Source organism: Caretta caretta, chromosome 5 (genome assembly GCF_965140235.1).
Source record: "Caretta caretta isolate rCarCar2 chromosome 5, rCarCar1.hap1, whole genome shotgun sequence".
Classification (NCBI taxonomy): Eukaryota; Metazoa; Chordata; order Testudines; family Cheloniidae; genus Caretta; species Caretta caretta.
This window is the reverse complement of record NC_134210.1, coordinates 46276729-46296611: the sequence shown is the minus strand read 5'-3', so window position 1 is coordinate 46296611 and position 19883 is coordinate 46276729. Positions and strand designations below refer to the sequence as shown.

At 44.0% G+C, this 19883-nt stretch overlaps 1 protein-coding gene across 3 annotated transcripts in view; it reads right to left on the bottom strand.

Moving 5' to 3' along the window:
- AP3B1 (adaptor related protein complex 3 subunit beta 1) overlaps window positions 1–19883 on the bottom strand; it is a 344461-nt gene that overhangs the window by 245781 nt on the left and 78797 nt on the right. For all 3 annotated transcript variants that reach the window (XR_007356822.2, XM_048851142.2, XM_048851143.2), the window contains exons 5-6: window positions 16148–16308; window positions 1754–1820 (exon numbers count right to left, since the gene is read on the bottom strand). Coding sequence is in view for 2 of the 3 variants with exons in the window: in XM_048851142.2 (XP_048707099.1) it covers window positions 1754–1820; window positions 16148–16308 (228 nt within the window). In the remaining variant the exon portion in view is untranslated. The remainder of the gene's footprint in view (window positions 1–1753; window positions 1821–16147; window positions 16309–19883) is intronic.

The window sequence follows — 19883 nt, the reverse complement described above, 5'->3', positions numbered from 1 at the left end:
CAGCTAAACAGCACTTCTGTATCTAGTCAAATTAGGATGTAGTTAGCCCTGACTCATTAAAACTTGCAGCCGGCCCATGCCAGCTGACTTGGGCCAAGGGGCTTTTTAATTGCAGTGTAGACGTTCAGGCTCAGGCTGGAGCCTTGGCTCTAAGACTGTGCGAAGTGGGAGGGTCCCAGAACTCAAACTACAGCTCACACCGGAACATCTACACAGCAATTAAACAGCACCGAAGCCCACGAACCCACATGAGTTGGCACACCGCAAGTGTCTAATTACAATACTGTCTAAGGAGTCTTGGTGTCCTTCAGTGTTATCATAAATATATACTCAAAGGATGGCATGATCTCCAGAGAAAAGTTTTCTATACAAAGCAGTAGAAATCTTGTGTCACTGACCTCTTTATGAGCAGGCCACACAACATCTGTAGTGTTCTGGGAGACAAACCGAAATAATTTTTGTCTTTCTAGTGGCATTTAGCCATGTTGTCTAGATAAATAAAGGTACTTTTTTGGATTTTTTCCTTCTTTAAAAATACGAAGAACAAAAAACCCCACACAACAAGAAAATCCCTACAAAAGCTACATTACAAAAACATGAAGCCTGCAAAATTAAATATCCACAAGTCAGGAATTGCCAACATAAAGACTAGACACACACACAACTGTCTGTCCTTAAAGGGGAATTTTTTAAAAAATGTTTGATGAAGAACAGTTTAACAATTTTTCAAGGAGACTACTATTTTTTTTATAACATTTGTACAAGCAAAACAACTGGAAGGGGTCTAAACATTCATTTTAGCATATAAATAAAAGTCCTCGCTGTGAAAATTTGTTTTGATTTGAGAGAGTGCACTTTTGAAAATAAAGTGGTAGAAAGCTCATACGCTAAGTTCGTTTTCTTGAGAATGCTTTCATGGCTAACTGAGGTCCCAAACCAGGAAAGTATTTTTGCACATGCTTAACTTTAAGCAGGCAAGTAGTCCTGCAAAAGTCAATGGCTATACTCACATGTATCTTCAAGTACACACTTACATGTTTTCCTGAATCAGGGCCTTAGATACGTGGTGCAACAGACTGCTCTAAATCAGGGCAATACCTAAGTGGCTAAACTTTCAGCAAGGACTTAAATGATATCCCAAATTAGGGCCACAATTTGCAAGATAACTCCCTTCAATGGGGTTTTTAAAATGCATGGATCAGGGCATTCTGGTGGTGTCTAGCCAAATAGTTCCAGACTATTGTATTTACACTGTCTGTGCTTCTCCCGCCTCTCTTCCCTGACGTCCCACATGACAACAGCGCTTTGGAGTCCTAAAGAGTGAATTTCCGTATTTTATTTTATTACCTTCTCAATAGTATTCTTTTAAAAAAGAAAGAAACCCTGTGGCAATATTAAACCAAAGCTCTTATGAACACTAAGGTGGTATGATGAAGCACGCAAAAGCCAGAAAATGCCAAAGTTAAAACTTCATGTCAAACTCCTTTCTGCCACCTTGTATGGAAGCATAACAATGCAGACTTTAAGAATATAATAACATTTCTTAAATACAATGTAATTTCACATAAAACAACAGTAAGGTTGCAAATTCAAGCATCTGTAAGCTAGGAAATGCTAAAATTAAGATAGTCAGCTATGTTGCATAATTCAAATTTAATGGTATGTAATGGCAACCATTAAGTAGGTTTGCTGCTGAAAGAGTGTGACCAATACAATTATACTCTTAAAAATTACACTAATTTGTGTTACTTACCGTACTTTTATCTTTCAGAAGTTTTTCTATCACTTCAATTAACATTTCTTTTTGCTCTGGATCAAGACTAAAAAACAGAAACAAGGCAAAGGATAGGTTTTTTTCATTTTTAAAATATATTCCTTTAACATTTTATGGTCAGGTTTACACTTGAAACAAAGATAAGGCTAGGCTTAGCAAGGAGGGGAAGGAAACAAACAAGGGGAAAGTGAAATTATTTTCAAACCAAACACATGGTATTGTGGGGAAGGAGAAAGATGCAGAGGAGTGTGTGAAACATAAAATGGCAAAGAATAGTTCACATTAATTTCTGTTACAGCATTCAGACAGTTCACTATTCTGGAACTAAGCAGGCCACCCCAACTCACAAAAAACACGAAACACACAAACATTCAGAACAGGGTTGGAGGATTTGGAGGGTTAGTTTTCTGTTTAATAAAAAAAAATTTTCTAACCCCCTTCATCAGTAAAGATCAGAATTTTGAAAACTGCTTGTTCCATTAGTCTGACCAGTAACAGGTTAGAGTCCTGGAATCTAGTTTTTAAAAAAGCTATATTCAACAGAGCATTACTCTGAGTTGTTATGGGGATTACTAGGAAATACAGACCTCAAGTTCAAAGTTCTATATGAATAGGCATAGGGAAGATAAGTGTTATATTTCAGAGAAGGAAAATATGAACATGAGTTACGATGCCATGTATACGCACACATCTGAGATTTACTGCAGCCTTAAATTGTTAAGATAGGAGAACACAAGCAAGCATGTCAGCTTCAACTGTCCACTTCCCAAGGGAAAAGACATTGAAAGAAGGCACTGTCATACATTTTGGAAAGTAATTACTTAAATATCTGAAAACCCTTTCAAAGTGATCCATATCTTTCATCTTCAAAGACTTAGGGGCAAAACTCTCATGGACTGAGTTGACATAATGGAATAAGAACAAGATAACACTTATGAACTAAACAAAAACTGATTCTTATCAGATAAATAAAAGGTTTTGCTACGAAGACTGAAAACAATTTCAGGTTCTTTAAAGCTGACATTACATGGCAGAAATAAGCAGGGGTTTACAGTAGAAATTAACTAGAGCACAGGAATTAAATGCTGACAAATTAGATTTTTGTCTGTTCTCAGTACCATTCCTTTATTTTGAAAAGTATTGTTATTTACCCTACAGTATTGTCCACAAAGATCCTATTCTAGGTGTGCATGCATCCCATGCACACATCATCAGATTTTTATTTTTTAATAAGAGTGTCCACCTCCAGGGCTGTGTCTGCACTCCACCTACCCTTCCAATCATCTTAGCCAAGGGCATAAGGGGCAGGAGATCCCCAATTACCACTCACTTCCTTTACCAATAAGAATCCCACATGGATAGGACTGCTAATCATCAGGTAAGTAGAATCTGTGTGGACAAGACACTATACAGCAACTGGATTCTTCAAGGTAAGACACCATGCTCTCTGAGTGATTGTCCTTACAGATTCTACTCTCTGTGACTGAAGAAGTTGTTTCAAGCCTGGAGGTGGAAAGAGAGGTCCTACTTGAAGAGTGACTGCAGGACAGCCTTAACAAAAGTTGGCATCAAATATGAAAGCCTATACGGAGGAATAAGTAGTAGTAAGTAAATGAACCATGCTCCAGGCAACATCTCTACATATTTCAGATACGGGTATATTACCTAAGCAAGCAGTGGTGGCTACCTAAGCCCCTAGTGGAATGAGTTCTAAGGAGAGCCAAAGGCTCCTTCTTAGCTATCTGATACCCAGTCTCAATACAATAAAAAACCCACTAAATCCTTTCTGCAGAAGCCACAGTCAGACAGACACAATCTAAATAAAAGCATCATGTCTAGGGTATGAAGTTTTATTTCATGTTGGATGGAATGAGGTTTCAAAAAAACTGGAAGGTGGATGGATTGATTAAGGTGGAAATCCTGTCCTACCTTAGGAAGTAACTTGGTGTGAGGCTTAAGAGTGACCTTGGTCTTTTTGAAATAGGGCATAAATGGGATCAGCAGGAAAGGCCTGAATTCCTTTCACTCTCCTGGTGGAAGTAACAACCATCAAAAAGGCTGTTTTCATTGATAGCTGAGAAAGAAAGCAGGTTGCCATGGGCTCAAAAGGGGAGCAAGAGTCCCATTAAGCCAGTGAGAACTATGTTGATGTTCCAGAAAGGTGAGGGGGGTAGGGGGGAGTGGGAAGAGGATCTCTAACAGGCGGAAGATATGAGTGAGGCTCTTCGAAAACCTTGAAGCCATGAGATTTGAAATTTAACCCCAAACTGGAGGGTAATTTGCAGAGAGCGCTGCTAAATGTACCATGATTGAACTGACAAAGTCCAGATTGCTTCAGGTTAAGTAAGTAGTTCAGAATAACCAAGACTGAGGTTGTCAATGCAAGAGCTGCTGCTGAGCCACCAAGTCAGAAAACCTCTTCCATTCAGTTCTTTAAGTCATTTTGGTGGACAGTTTTCTGATTTTTGACAATGTTTTAGAATTTAGAATTAATAAGTCATCTAACCAGCATCCAGGCTGTCAAGTATAACAAATGCAGAGTACAGGTGCAAAATCCAGCCTGGCTTCTTGGAAATTATGTCAGTGAAAAGTGATTAAGGTGATTGGTGGACAGGCTGACAGATTCACCTGGGAGAAAAACAAAAAATGCCTGGCCATGTAGGGGCTATCATGACCACAGTGCCTTCATCCCATTTTAGTTTCCTGAGGATACTGGGTATCAAAAGAAATCGGTGGGAAGGCATAGAACAGTCTCTGTGCCCACAGCAAGTAGAAAAGAGGACATCAGCAAACCCAGGCTTGACACGCCTTTGGAGCAAGATGTCCAGCATTTGTTGCTAAGTAGGGTAGAAAGGAGGCCCGCTATCAGAAATCACCACCTGAGCAAGATGTCATGGGAGGACTGAATCATGAAGGACCTTTCATAGTTCTCTGAAATGTCCCTGCTAAGTTGATCCAGTAGGGTGTTTTGTAGATCAAGTAGGCGGAGAGTTCCTGATCTAATGTGATGAAGCAGGCACCAGTTTAGAAAATGTGTCACTTTTGACGGAGTAGGGAGGATCTCTCCCCACTACCTGCCTGTTGGAGTGAATCACAGTAGTGTTGTCTGTCAGAACTTGAACAATGAGGACTCATAGAAGGAGTAAGAAAGCCTTGCATGCTAACTGTATGGCCCTGAACACCAGGACATCTATATACAGGATGGCCTCCTGTGCCAACCGTAGTCCTTGAATCTTGATGATCAAAATGGGCTCCCCTTCCTTGAGTGGAGGCATCCATCACCAAGGTCTTGGTAGGGAGAGACAGAGGAAAGGAAATGCTGTGGTTCTGCCTAACAATTTAGTGAGGATAGGAATTCTGAAGGAATAATGACCAAGGAGGACTATGCTGGATCTGTTTGGTAGATATACTGATCTCAACCATCTTTGCAGAGCCTCAAGGTCAAGTCTGGCTTGCTGTGAGACATAGATGCATGCTTAAATGTATCCTAGGAGTTCAAGTACATCCTCACTAGTGTTTTGCGATGCATCTGGAGCCGTCTAATCGATTATCATTTAGAATCATTGCTGACGTAAGTATGTTACGGCCAATGCGAAATCTGACACTGTCCTGGTGAATTCTATAGTTCCAGTTGGAGGTCAGAGTGGACTTTGTTGACTTTTAGGCCTAGCGAAGCCAATAGGTGGAATATCAAATGAATTCAGTCAGTTATCTGCTGTGGGGATTTTCCCAAAGCCAGCCAGTTCTTAGATAGGATAAACTTGTTTGTCTCACCTCCAAAGATGTACAGCCAGTTTGATCAGGAATTTGGTAAAGACCCGAGGAGCTGCTGAGAGACTGGAAGGCAGGACTCCTTAGTGCTCATACCAGAAACCATGGGTACTTCCTGTGTACCAGATGGATGGAGATGTGAAAGGATGCATTTTGACCATTGAGAGTTGTGAGCCATTCCACAGGATCCAGGGAAGGTATCATGGAAATTAGGGGGACAATACAGAATTTAACACAATGAACAAATATGTTGAGACATCAAAGGTCAAGGACGGGTGTTCAATTTCCTTAATTCCAAAGAAGAAAGAAGTGAAACCCTTTCCTTTGAATACTAAAGTGCACTTTTTCCACTGCTCCCAGTTGTAGCAGGGAGTCTACCTATTGTTTCAACCAACTCTCATGAGAGGGGTCCCTGAAAGAAGACAGAAGGGAGCAGGGTTGGAACAGTCTGCAACCAGATGGGATACTTTGGTCCTAGATTATCCCATTCAAGACTCTTCTTGGGGGGAAGTGGGGGAGGCAACAAAGGAAAAAGGGATCTGTAGGTGGTCTGATCAGTCGCTCTATACTCATGTAGAAACTGAAGGGTGTTTTGGGAGGAGAGGGTTTGTTTTTAAAACCAGCCTGTCCAAGTTACAGGGTGGTCACAGAGGAATTTCTGCTTCTTCCTCAGAGATTCTAATGGTATTTATTAAGACTAGTACTGGGGCAGAGATGTGTGCCTATAGTAGAGCTGCTACCTCTTTTCTCTGCAAGGTGGGGACGCAGAGTCTTAGAAATGTAAAGTCACTTCTATCCTTGAAACTATAAAGAGTTTCAACTGCACTCCTGCTAAATAATTCGGTACCTTCGAAAAGGGAGATCTTCTATTATTATCTTTATCATCTGAGGGATCCTAGATGCTTGTACCTATGAAGAACACCGTATGGCAGCAGCTGACACCATAATCCCTGCCACTGCATTGGAATCTACAAGTGCAGCCTGTACTGAACTTCTTGCACTATGTTTACTTTCTGACATAAAGGTCTTTAAGCTCACCCTGATGGACTTTTGGCGGCTTATCAAGTAGCTTTGAGAACCTATCCCAGAAGAGGAAGCCCTATATACAGAACAAGGCTTGATAGTTGGCCATTCTAATTTGGAGGCTCACAGAAGAAAGGACCTTTATGGCCTAAGAGATTCAGTTTCTTAGGACTCTCCTCACAAGGAGTGGTTCTGGGAGCTCCCTGTTACAACTTCTTGAGCTGCCTGTACAACTAAGGACCTTGTGGTCAGGTACTGATAGAAATATTCCAACTTCTTGGCTGGGACCTCCTATCTGCCCTGCTGGAGGTGGCTGGGATAGACACTGAGATGTGCCAGATAACTTTTGTGACTTGAGAAGGCCCTTGTTCATAGGCAACACTAGTCTGCCTGGTGTCATTGTGAGAAGTATATCTGTCACAGGGTGGCCCTAGCCCTTTAAGAGGGATCAGGGCCAATGGATTTGTGACTCATCAGTAAGGTTACAATGTCACGGAGAATGTGGAAGTCACGAAATCCGTGACTTCCAGTGAACTCTGTGACATTGGGAACCCCCGCAGCTGACCAACCACCTTGCAGTGTGAAAAACTGCTGATTGTATTTGCTACTTAGGGTGTACTGAGCATACTCATTAACATCTGCTGAAGCCAACAGCGGGGGACCACTGCAAGAGCTCAGCCACCACTGTCCGTGGGGGATCCCCCTGCAACTGGCAGGCCGGCATCGACAGGGACCCTCCTCCCCCCACCACTTGCAGCTGCTCAGTTTCTGTGAGCAGCCAGTACCCTCACCCCGCAGCTGCCTCTGGCGGTGGCAGAGGGACCCTGGAGCTTCTCAGCAGCTGCTGGAAGGGCCATCCCCAGAGCTCCCCAGTGCCAGCAGCGTGAGGACCCCCACACTAACCAGCTGCCACTGCCAGTGGGGACCCCTCAGCTGCCCAGCCACCAGCAATGGCAGCAGAAGCACCCCAGAGCTGCTCAGCAGCTGTGGGGCCCCCCACAGCTCCCCAAACAGCTGCCACCGCTCGCAGGCCCCCCTTCCTCTGCAGCTCCCAGCCGCCTCCGACAGCAGCAGAGGGATTTCTAGCACTACTCAGCAGCTGCTGTAAGGGACCTCCCACCAGCTCTCCAGTTGCTGGCAGAGGGACTCTCCCCAGCTCCAGGGCAAAGCGGATCTTACAGCTCCCAGCTGCAGGCTGGGGGAGGGGGCAGGGTGCTTGACCCTCCTCCCTCCCCATTTCTGAAGTGGTCCAGTGGGTGGTCTCAAGCACAAGTAGCAATGCCGTACCTATTTGCTCTGAGGAAGAGGAAGCAGGAGAGGTTGGGAGAACCACAGAGGATACCACTGAGTCTTCCTCATTCCTTTTTATTGGACTGTTTAGCGCTGGCAGGTTTTAGATGCACAGCAGCAATTAGCGTATGTTGATGTGGTAGGCAGTCACATAACCTGGTACAGGGAGCCTCAGTAGCATGCACAATAGCATTGAAAACTGCTATACTGAGAGGCTGCATAGGCCACTGTGCCACGGAATCAGCAGGTGCTTTAATGGCACAGTAACTATATTAGTGTAATGACACCTCTAATCAGGTCGCTTTCAAGTACTGAACCCAGCATCTCTGAATCTCAAAGATGACCCCTCTACTAATTGGAGCTAAAGGACCAAGTCCATCAGCTATGAGGCAATAACAGACTCAAACCTCTTTGGTATAACCATTAGAGGTGTCCAAAGAGCCACTACTCAATAGTTTATTACACCGATTGGTTCTACCCCACATACATACAGAGGCAAGATCCTTACGTAATGCCATATTACCACAGTAGCTACCTCATCCTACTGCCTGCTGACTAGGCACATACTTTGGTGAGCACTGCCAGGCCTGGGGACTGCTTCAGAACATTCACAGACCTTGTTTAGTTTTAAATGTTTATACTTTTTTTTAATTCCTATTGACCTGTGAACCAGGGCCAGTAGACTCTGGCCACTAGGCCTTACTGCCCTGCAGACCAGGGTAACCCTATCAACTCTAGTCCTTAGGTCTCACTGCCTTGAGGTAAAGGACAGCCTGAGGGATGGTGTGAACTCACCCCACACTGGATGGGGAACCCCACCCCACCACAGTTACTAACAGATTATTGACAACTCTGAGCTATACTAATTTAAGTACAACAGTCTGTTGGTCTTAGCTTAATTTTGAATGTTTACTAGTGGTAAAGGGATTCGCTGCTTTTTTTTTCCCCAGTAGCAGAAGCAAGCAACTTAACTTATTAAATTATAGAATCATAGACTTTAAGGTCAGAAGGGACCATTAGGATTGTCTAGTCTGACCTCCTGCACAACGCAGACCATGGAATCTCACCCACAAACTCCTGTAACAAACCCCTAACTTATGCCTCAGCTATTGAAGTCCTCAAATTGTGGTTTAAAGACTTCAAGGTGCAGAGAAATTGTATTAACTATGTTTGTACAGCATCCAGCAAAATGGGTCCCAGAACGTGGCTGGAGCCTCTAGATGCTACAGTAAGACACATAATTTTTGGTCAGAACTCCCTACAGCCATTTCCCACATCCCTTTTTAAAAATTTACTCCAAGTTCTGGTAGATCTGAATTTCAAGTACGGAATTTATCATTTTCTGTGAGACCTCTTTTGGGAACTTAATATGTGCTCAGTTTCTCTTGGCTAAATCAAGATGATTTATTAATTTGAACACCTTTAGCATACAAGATAAATGTAACAGTAAGATAATGGGAAAAAATGGAAGGCAGATAAATCTAATGTTTGCCAAGTGGATGAGGCCCCAATTCCTAAGGGACAATATTTTATTTTTAAGTTATGGATACACTGACAAATAGGGAGCAGTGATAAGGGGAGATTACTTACTGTAATTGGAGGTTCTTCAAGATGTGTGGTCCCTGTGTGTATTCCACACATGGGTATGCAGGCATGCCATGCGCTCAAGTCTAATTCTTCAAAGCAGTGTCTATTGACCCATATGTGCACATAGCTCTCCTTGTGCTCCCAATCGAGGGCATAAGGGGGAGGTTGACATTTCTCCAGCTCCCTCTTATCACAATCTTACAGGATCCAAAGCAGAGGGGAAGGAGGGCAGGTAGTGGAATACAGATAGGGACCAGTAAGAATACTATCTTCATAGAGAAGTAGGTCACGGCAATGTTGCCGTAGGTTTGAAGGACAGACCTGTGAATATCGACAGGACAAGGTTCCATTGAGGCGTAGGTTTAATAACCAGTAAAAAGGTCCTAATACGCCTTTCATAAATGGCACGGTAGTCAAGCATATAAGACAGAATGTCTCTCCACCGGAAGGAGAAAGGCACTGATAGCTGCTATGTGTACCCTAGCAAGGACTGAAGTCTAAGCAGAGGAGATGATCTGAATGTCCACAGTATCAGGCATATGGTGGTGGTGGTGGGGGTGATGTATCCAGATCAAAAAACACTGAGATTCAGTCCGGTAGCAGGCTCTAGTAGAATCCATTCTACTTCGGCTAAGGATTTCCTGGACAGAGATAGAGTATGAGTGTTCTATTTCCAATGCCCACCCAAAATTCAGGTTGTGAGGTGGAGTGAGCCCAGGTTGTGGTACTTGATTTCCCCAGCATGAGCTGATTCAGATAGGTGGGCATATGAACATCATTAGGAGTTCTGAGAACCAGAACTGTCTGTGCCAGGAGGATGATGGTGGCCCTTTTGTGACACATCTTCAGTAGAAATTGTGGCAGCAGAGAAAGGGAGGAAAGGTATATTTTGAGGCCATCTGTCCAGAGGAGTAGGAGAACAACATCCTGGGAATTGTGGCCTATAGCTCTTCTGGAGTAATACATGGGGAGCTTCCTGTTGGTCTGAGATGAAAAGGAGAGTACCCCACTGCACAAATATGTTGGTTAGAACTGTGTCGTATATCTCCCATTCATGTCTGTGAAAAAACTTCTGCTTAGCTTGTCTGCCTGTTACACTAATAAAAATGATACCAACAGGATCTTGGGGCTAGAGGGACAAGGCAAATTGCCACATTTATTGTAAATACAACAAAATATTCCTATATGCACTTTCTATATAGATCCATTCACACACACAGACATTCATACACAGGTTCTACATAAAGGTTGTTATAGTTACCAGCCTAGATGTTGCTCATGCCAAGTCACTGGCCAGGTGGCCTGGACACGAGAGTGGAGCCAAGTCGTTGTCAGATGCGCATCTGATGCTCCTGGAGGGTGGTCGTAGAACCAGACTCAAAGAACACAGTCCCTGGACCCAATTTTCATAGGTCTCTGGTTCAATACAAGTCTATGGAAGTTGCTTCATCATGCTGAATTTACAATTGAGATGACCATCAATCAGCTCAATCAGCAGATGGTACATCCATGACAGCTCCATGATGGCTAGATGTTATCTTCTTGTTCTTCCTTGATGCGTTTTGGGTGGATTCCGGTTTGCCCTCTGGGGGTCATCCAGTTATCTCCACTTTGCATATTCTTCGGCCCATCAATATCAAGGTTGAAATTCTTAGGATTAGGCTGGCACCATTTACTAACCAATTATTTCCCTGCTTCAGGCTCTCAATTCCATGCTCTCATCATTCATTCTTTTACTTAACAACACAATCTATGACTCTTGATTCATTTAACAAGTTCTATCCCACTATCTATTTTTCCCTCTTTGGATACCAAGATTTACATAGGCATGACAAGGGGCGCCCACTGGGGAAGAGCATCAGGGTGTTGTTTTAAAGAACAGCATTATTTCCTCAAAGTTCTTATCACTTTCCAGCACAGACTCTTTGTCCTGTACCGGCCTGAAATAATTAGCACTTTGACCTTGCATTTGTTACAGAGTGAAATTCAACAGCATGGAACTGATGTTCATACCTTTTTACAATACCTATATACTCTTTTGTCTATCTTTATTTCTACTACTACATAATTATAATTCTATCATACTTATATAACTTTGAGGGCAATCCAACATGCCAAGGAGTTGTGAATGCCCAAAAGGTAGGCAGCTTATATCATAATGTGGTTTCAAAGACACCAGTTCCAAAGTGTGACAGCTTCCAAGAGGAGGGGACAAGATTTTGCTCCTCCAATTGTTTATATAGACCACTATGGTGATATTGTTTGACGTTATCTGTACATGGAGTGAGCATATAAGGGGAAGGAAGGCCTTACACACTAAGCGGACTGCTCTTAGCTCCTGTAAGTTGGTGCGTAGTTTGGCCTTTCTTGTGGTCCAGGTACCCTGAGCAGTATTGTGATCCAGGTGAGTACCTCACCCTGTAAGCGAGGCAGTCAGGATGGTGGCCTACAGTGTGGTAGGGTTGAAAGGAATCCCTACCATGATCCTGTGTGGATTGGACCACCAACTGAGGGAGATGAGAGCTCTGATAGGAACAGTGACATCAGAGTCACTATGATCTTGCTTGGTAGATAAATCGAATGAAACCAAGCTTATAGGCAGGGCAAGTGGAGTTTGGCAAATGGTGTCACGGAGGTGTATGCAGCCATGTGGCCTAGCAAATAAAGGCAGCTTTGTACTATAGTTTGCAGTCTGTGTGTCATGTGAGAGATCAAGCTGCTCATTATGTGAAACCTGCCTGTGGGGAGAAGTGCTTGGGGGGGTTGGGAAGGAGAAAGAGTTCAGCTGTGCTCCTATAAAAATTTAACATCCTTTAGGTGATCAAATGGACTTTTCTTCAACCCCTACGGTAGCAAGAAGGTGTCCAATAAATTCTGTGAGTGACATGACTTCCCAATGAGATTGGCCCACCTGGAGCTAGTCATCTAGGTATGGAAACACCGTGTAGCCCTGACATCATATCTCGGCAACTACTACTACAGTGAGCATTTTCGTGAATACCTTGGGTGCCATACACGAAAGGGAGGACATGAAACTGGTAGTGATCTCGGATGACCATAAAGCATAGGAGTTTCCTGTGAGATACGTGAATATTTATGTGGAAATATGCATCCTTCATGTCGAGAGCCACAAACCACATTCCCTCCTGAAGGGAGGGGATAATCAATGCCAGCATAATCATCCTGAACTTCAGCTTTTGAATAAAGATGTTGAGTTGTCAAAGGTCAAGGATGGGTCTCTACCTGCTGTCTTTTTTGGGGATTAGGAAATATGGGGAGTAGAACCTTAATTCCATGGTAGTGAGGCAGGACATTTTACTGCTCTACAATTTAAGAGGGATTCCACCTCTTGTTGAAGAATCATCTGATCAGAGTGGTCCCTGAGAAGGACTGGGGAGATGGGAAAGAAAGAAACTCTGTAGAGTATCCTAGATGGATAACCTCCAGGACCCAACTCTGTGGTGATCTTATCCTAGGTGTGGGCGAAAAGGATAAGATGACCTCTTGACTTGTCTACGGGAGGCAAAGATTGCAACAATGGTGGTAAGCGAGGCTCAACTTGCATGTGAAAAATGGCCTTTGGCCTGCAGTTGGAAATAAGCAGAAGCTGTGGAAGTAGGAGTCTAGAAACAGGATCTCCGGATCCTCTGCCGTTTGCATAGAGGCTCAGGTGGATGTTGGTAATATGGAGTGTGTGCAGGGGGCAGTCGCGGCTTAAAAGGCTGTCTCTGGTGTCTCCTCCTGGGTGCTAGAGTGTAAATCCCCAAGAATCACAGAGTGACTATTGAGTCCTTTAGCAAGTGAAGGGACTTGTCCATTTTTTCATTAAAAAGGTTGGTCTCATCGAAAGGAAGGTTTGGGATAGTGTCTTGGACGTCTCTAGGAAAGCCTGATGACTGGAACCACCAGTCCCTTCGCGTGCCCAGCCCTGTGGACAAACTTCTGGATGCAGTATCTGTGGCATCTACCGCTGTTTACAGCTCCACCTTTGTCACTATTTTCCTTTGTCCAGAAAAGATTGGAATTGGGCTCTGTCTTCCATAGTAGTTTGGCTCTGAAGTCCGCATATCTGACATAGCAAAATACTATTTCAATACCTAACAAAGCTTAGTAATTAGCTATGTAAAACCGCAGACCTGTGGAGGAGGAGGACTTTCCTACCTAGGAGATCCAGTCTCTTTGAGCTCTTCTGTTCAGGAGTAGGTTTTTGAAAGTGCAACCTAGTTCTTTCCGTCGCTGCCTGTACCAACAGCGAGTTAGGAGCACGATGGGAAAACAAAGTCAGCTCCCTTGGCAGGAATAAAGTAGCATCTTATGGCCCTTTTTGGTGCAGGTGCACAAGGTGCAAGTGTGTGCCAAACCACTCTGTCCGAATCTAATATGGCCTTGTTGATTAGAAAGGCTACTCTGGTCAGTCCTTGTGGCTGGAAAATGTTCAAGGTATTGAGGGACCTGGACCTCTTCCAGTGGGATCTGTAGATCATTAGCAACCCTTTGCAATAGCTCCTGGTATTGCCAGTGGTCATCTGGCAGCGATGGCATCATCTGGGGATGTTGAGGAAGCCTCCGATCAGTACTATCGGTACCGTTGGAACTGGTTCTGGCGCTTCCTCCTCATACACCAATGAAGCTGGCTGGTGAGAGGGGGAGCAGCGGTATGACTCCTAGGAGCAGTCCAGGTGTCTCCTGCAGCAGTTCCAAAGGCCCCAATGAAGCCAGAAGAAGGGGTCATTGGACTCAGTGGTCCCCAAGGGGTTCGTATCTGGAGCAGTGGTAGGTATAGCCTCTCAAGCGCATGTCGGGACTTCTGTGCTTTCTCAGAGATAATGATGCCTCCAACTCCTCTGATTCTAATGAAGATTCTGTTGGTAGCGGTAGCACAGTCTGAACTATGGTCCTTCTTCCCAGGGAACGTAACTGCTCCTAAGACAGCTGTAACAATTCCTACTCAGGGGTAAGGACATCCCTCAGGAGGACAGGGTGCAAGAGAAGTGGAGACTGCGGGTAAAGGAGGAATACATCTTCTGGGGGTTACAAAGGTCTCAATACCTCCCGGAGCCCAGGGAGTTCCAGCTGGGACATCTGAAGGACCTGGCTCACCTATCTTCACTAGTCGGTCTTCAGATAATTGAGGCAGTAGACCTTTACTTGTAGATGGGACTGGCAAGTGTCTGTCTTTTCGCTTCGATCCCACTGTCACACCAGAACCAGAGGATCCCTCTTTTTTCATACTTTTCATACAATCTAGGGGCCTTCAGCAGAGCTGATTCTGTGGGTTCCATCTGTGACATCTTACCCAGCCTGGACCAGCTCAGGAAGGAAACGTGTTTCTTATGGACAGTCCTCTACAGGGATCCATCCTCACACCCATGAGAGTTCCCCTTACTCTCATGGGGAGTCCTGCAGAAGGACTCTTTCCACTTTGGTGGTAAAGGCTTTGCTCAAGGCTCGAGCTTACAGGGGTGCTGCTCGTTGATTGAGGCTGATGTATATGGCGGTCTCCAGAGCCCGGGTGAGAGCAAGGCCTCATAGCCTCCTCCATCAGAAACTTGCTAAGACAGAGCTCTTGTACCTCTCTAATTATTGCACCGTGCTGATATATGTGCTTCTCCTAGGCAGTACAGGCACTGTTGATGCTCATCACTACAGAGAAGAGTGAGGACAGGAGATGCACTTCTGAATCTCGAGACTTTGGGCACTGTCCCAGGAAGGATTGCCCCTGGAATGGGGGACTATGGGGGAAGACTTATCCTACACTAACGGTAACCTTATGCGAACTAAAACTACTAAACTAGATATAAGAACTATTTAGAACGAGTTTACTATGCAAGTTACGCACTGAAGGTGGACACAATTTCAACTCAGACCACGCAGCAGTAAAGACCTGCACCACCCCTTATACCCTTGGTCGGGAGCACAAGGAGAGCTACTGAACATGTGTGGGTCAATGAACACAGCTTTGAAGAATTTCCAGGGGGCTCCAGATGTGGAGGGGGCGTGGTGGAGGGATCCCTGTACTGGGAGCTTCTCCCCTTGTCCACCCAACTCCCCTGTATCCAAACCCCCCTCACCTCCCACCTCCCCCATGGTGCTGAACTTCCTGTAGCCAGGGGAAGTTTCTGGTTTCAGAGTCACAGCCGTGTTAGTCTGTATTCGCAAAAAGAAAAGGAGTACTTGTGGCATCTTAGAGACTAACCAATTTATTTGAGCATAAGCTTTCGTGAGCTACAGCTCACTTCATCAGATGCATTCCTATGAATTCTTATGCTCAAATAAATTGGTTGTCTCTAAGGTGTCACAAGTACTCCTTTTCTTTTTGGGACATTTCTGGGGATTCATCTGACCCAGCCCCAGCTGCTCCATGCAGGGAAGAGGGAGGGGGAGGAGGAACTCTGTCACAACTGGGTGGGGGGGGGGGGTAGAGGGAGGATGGAGACTCCTCTGTGCATCCGGGGCATTCCCTGTGCATCCGGGGCATTCCCAGACCGCCCCTCCCCCCAGTGATTTACCTCTCCCATCAGATGCCCAAACAGACATGACTGAGCTGCGGAGCAGGGGTGATAAGTATGGGTGCGACTTGTCTTTGCTTCCCCACAAAAACCATTTTCTGCAAGGGGGGTGGGAGCATTTTTATGTTGAGCCACAGTGGCGCAGAATTTCCCTAGGATAGCTTTTCAACATTTATGGTAAAAGACTACTTACCTATACAGTTTTTGGATTGCATGGGCTGCATTTTTTCTAACATAAGGAGATAAATCAGCAGAAGCTTCTTTAATAGCAAGCATCATAATAGGAACAATAATTGGCACACGGATACTAGATAAAACTCTCAAAGCACTTGCACGGATTAACTGATTAGGATCCTAAAAAGAACAGAAACAAAACAATATAAGTAATACTGCAGAAATTTATCATTATTAAAACATGCAATGAATACTGCAATGACTGAGGACATATTAAGCCACGTGAATGCCATTTTTTTATTTTACTGTTATTAGTCTGGCTTTAATTTCAGGTTCACTTTGCTATTGTGCAAATTTATGTGGAACTTGACACCAGAGAAAGTTTCAACAATCTGAAAAATACTGCATATATTATGAGGAGCTGCCAAACATAACACCACATTAGCAAGTTTTATTTATGCAAATGAAAACAGAAAAAATGAAGGAGAAGGAAGAAGAGGGAGAGAGAACTGTTATAAAAAAAATAATAAATTTTTCTATTTATAATTTTAAAGTCTTCCACAAATTTCAGGCATTTTGAAAGTTGTACAACCCAGATCAATCTTAATATTACATACAGCTTCCCCATACATCAAGACTGTAAAATAGAAAAATAAATTAAACATGAATGCTGCAACAAAAAAGATGCCTTTTCTAACATCTTCGCCTTTTCACCAATAAATCCTGTTTAATCATTTTTTTTTCCCCAAAAAAACAATGACATGCCCTTCTCCTACAGTCAGTGGGGATGAATCTTGAACAGACTACAGGGGTGTACGTAGTACATCATTCCCACCTCTCACTTCCCTGGGAGGCACTCAAGTATCAAGACCCCATCCCCCTTGGGAGCTGCACAGGAGTCAGGCTGCTGCAGTGAGGACTACACATCCTGTGTCTCCGCACTCCTGTCCATGTGGCCCTCCTGCCAGTGGCAAGCTCTGAAAGCCATGCTGGGGGCACCACAGGGCAGTGGAGGCTTCTGCTGCCCCACCTGAAGCTGCCAGGTACAAATGAACGACTGGGAAGTGTGGGAAACATTGCTCACTCAATTTAACAGGGTACCTGGATGATCCAATTGGACACTGGGAACAAAGCTTCAGGTACAATCCAAAGCAAAAAAACTCCATTGACCCCCAGACCTTTCAGGATTTAAGAGGCCAGTTCAGTGGAAATTGCAAAATTTAGAGTTAAGGAAAGATTCCAGCGTGTCCAGCCCATCCTTGAGTATCAAATGATAAGACATGCAGTATATCTCTGGTACACCCTGGATTGGCGTCATCCACAATCCCAGGGTACCTCATGTGCCTGACTTTATGATGCAGGATAACAGGACTTGCTGAGGTTCTTATTAAGGAAGCTCTTGGAGGGCTGGTTCAGACACAAACACAGTAGATGTAGGGGAGACAGGCACCCAATAACTGTACTGGGTTTACTGTTCAAATATTTCAGAATATGCAGTTCTGGGGGGGGGCAGGCAGCTTTATTCAAAACAGCATTTGTTGTGGCTTCTCTAGCTTTCAGGAGTAGCAAGATGGTGCCACAGGCAGCAAAGAACTGCTCTAGGTGTGCACTGAATGTACAATTTAAGAAAGGATCAGTGTCTTTAAAATACAGGTATTCAAAAAGTGAATACGTAGGAAAAGGGATTATGGTTGAATTAAGGGAATTCACAGATTAACAGTTATGTCTTGTGAAGGTAGTCAAAGGATTTTTAGGAATAGGGGACTTGGAGCCAGGACCACTATTCTTACATAGGAATGGAGCTGCCTCACCCAGTATAAATTCACAGCAGTCATAAGAAAGCTGTCATAGGCCTCAATCCTAAAAATTTTGGTACACATTCCTTTAGGATTGGAGTAGTAGAGTCTGCAGCACCAGGTCTGACTTTCAGCAGGTCCAAGCAATTGGGCACTGGCAATCAGAATGCTACAGGGCCTATGTTCATCCTAATGTTGGGTTGCTGGGAGATGCTGGGGGACCACACCAACCCCGTCTAACATTTGCGGTCGCAGGAGACATTGAAAAAAGAGTCAATATCTGGATCTGTGGGCACACTATCGTGCATTAGACCAACAAGAAGGCTGCCAGATCAGCAGTTTATTTTCCAAGGCTGAAGCCATATGCCTTCAAGGATACAGCGAAAGGGTCATGTTATGGGATCAGATCATGCCCCTTCTGCACTCACTGATGCTTGAAAGGCAGCCATCAAATGCTGTGATTACTCACCTTGGTGTAGCCCACAGAGCTAGCTTAGCATTTTATTTTACTTAGCAGTAAAATAAGGAACCTACAGACCTGTATTCTCTGAGACATTGGCTTAAGCAGGTTAGCATAAGTCTATGACCTTTAGCACAGACAAAATGGCCCAACAGTTAATGTAGATTTTGGGGAACCAGAAATAGCTTCCTTGAGAGGGGATTTGGTACATAACCATAGGAATACTGAATTGATACTAGGCTTTCAATAAAGTCATTGGTAGATGTTTAACCAAAAACTTGCTTTTGCAATAGTTAACATATATGATGAGTTAAGAGGCATTCATATGTTAACCTATAGGATTCATAAGAGGCATTCATATGTTACTCTATAGAATGCAGGCACCAAATATTAGTAGGGTGAGAAAGTTAGATATGGACACAGGAGGCTGGGCATCTGAATTATTATTCATGACACTCCCTATAATAAGTCAGGCTACCAGGTAGGAGAGGGCAAGCTTTTCATCAATGACCCTTAAGCTCTTCGCTGTCATTCTCCTTCACCGACCTTCAGGCATTGGTGTCTGGACCATCAGACTCATTTGGTATGCAAGGAACAGGGCTGGTCCTTTGTCTCTTACCACCAAGGTCCCCAAGGAAAAGCGAGAGTATAAGTGTATATGAGTATATGCAAAGAATGACACCAAAAATAACCCTAATATTATATTATTGCTATTTGTTTGGGTGATTTGGAGCTTGCTTGTCTTTACAGATTATGTTACCAAAATTGGCTAAGGCTTTGCTTTGCCCGCAGTGTGAGTGTCTTTGCTATACACAACAGGGTTCCCCACGGGACACTGAATTTCTTAATTTTAATTCTGTTGTATCTGATTCTGGTACTAGAACCCTCAAACCTGCCGCCCCACTGGCTTATTACATTAGTATTAATTGGAAGCCAATACAATTATTAACCATTGAAAAAAGTCAGGGCACATTAGAGAAAATTACTTCTGGGCTTGTAACAAACTGAATTTAAATATTCGGATCCAGAGGGACGTGGAGTTGATTAGGCAGTTGTGGCCACACACACTAAAGTTTGGTCAGAGATGCTCACAAGGCAAGTTTGGCAGGGAGCCATTGAGCCAGCCCACGTCAACAGGGCTCCAAAAAAATTTGAACATGAAGTGACCAGGGTAATTTTTGGGGTTAGTGGTTCAGTAATCACAGAAAGGGACAGCCAATTCTCTAGGTCCGATGTGTGTTTTGTTTTTTTTTGTTTTTTTTTAGGGACAACTGAATCCATCTGTTGGATGCAGGGCCCAACATTTGGCTCCACGACCTTAGGGAATGGATCAGGCAGGAAATAGCTACAGGGCAGCATGGGTGGGGGGTGCAAATATACTAAATGTGGCACTCCCAGTAGCCACTGTACAGTGTGGATAAGACTAAAAAGTGACCAGCTCCCAGAGGTAAATTAGACCTGGGATTTTGCTGGCAGTCCTTTTGCCTATGGGAAAAAGG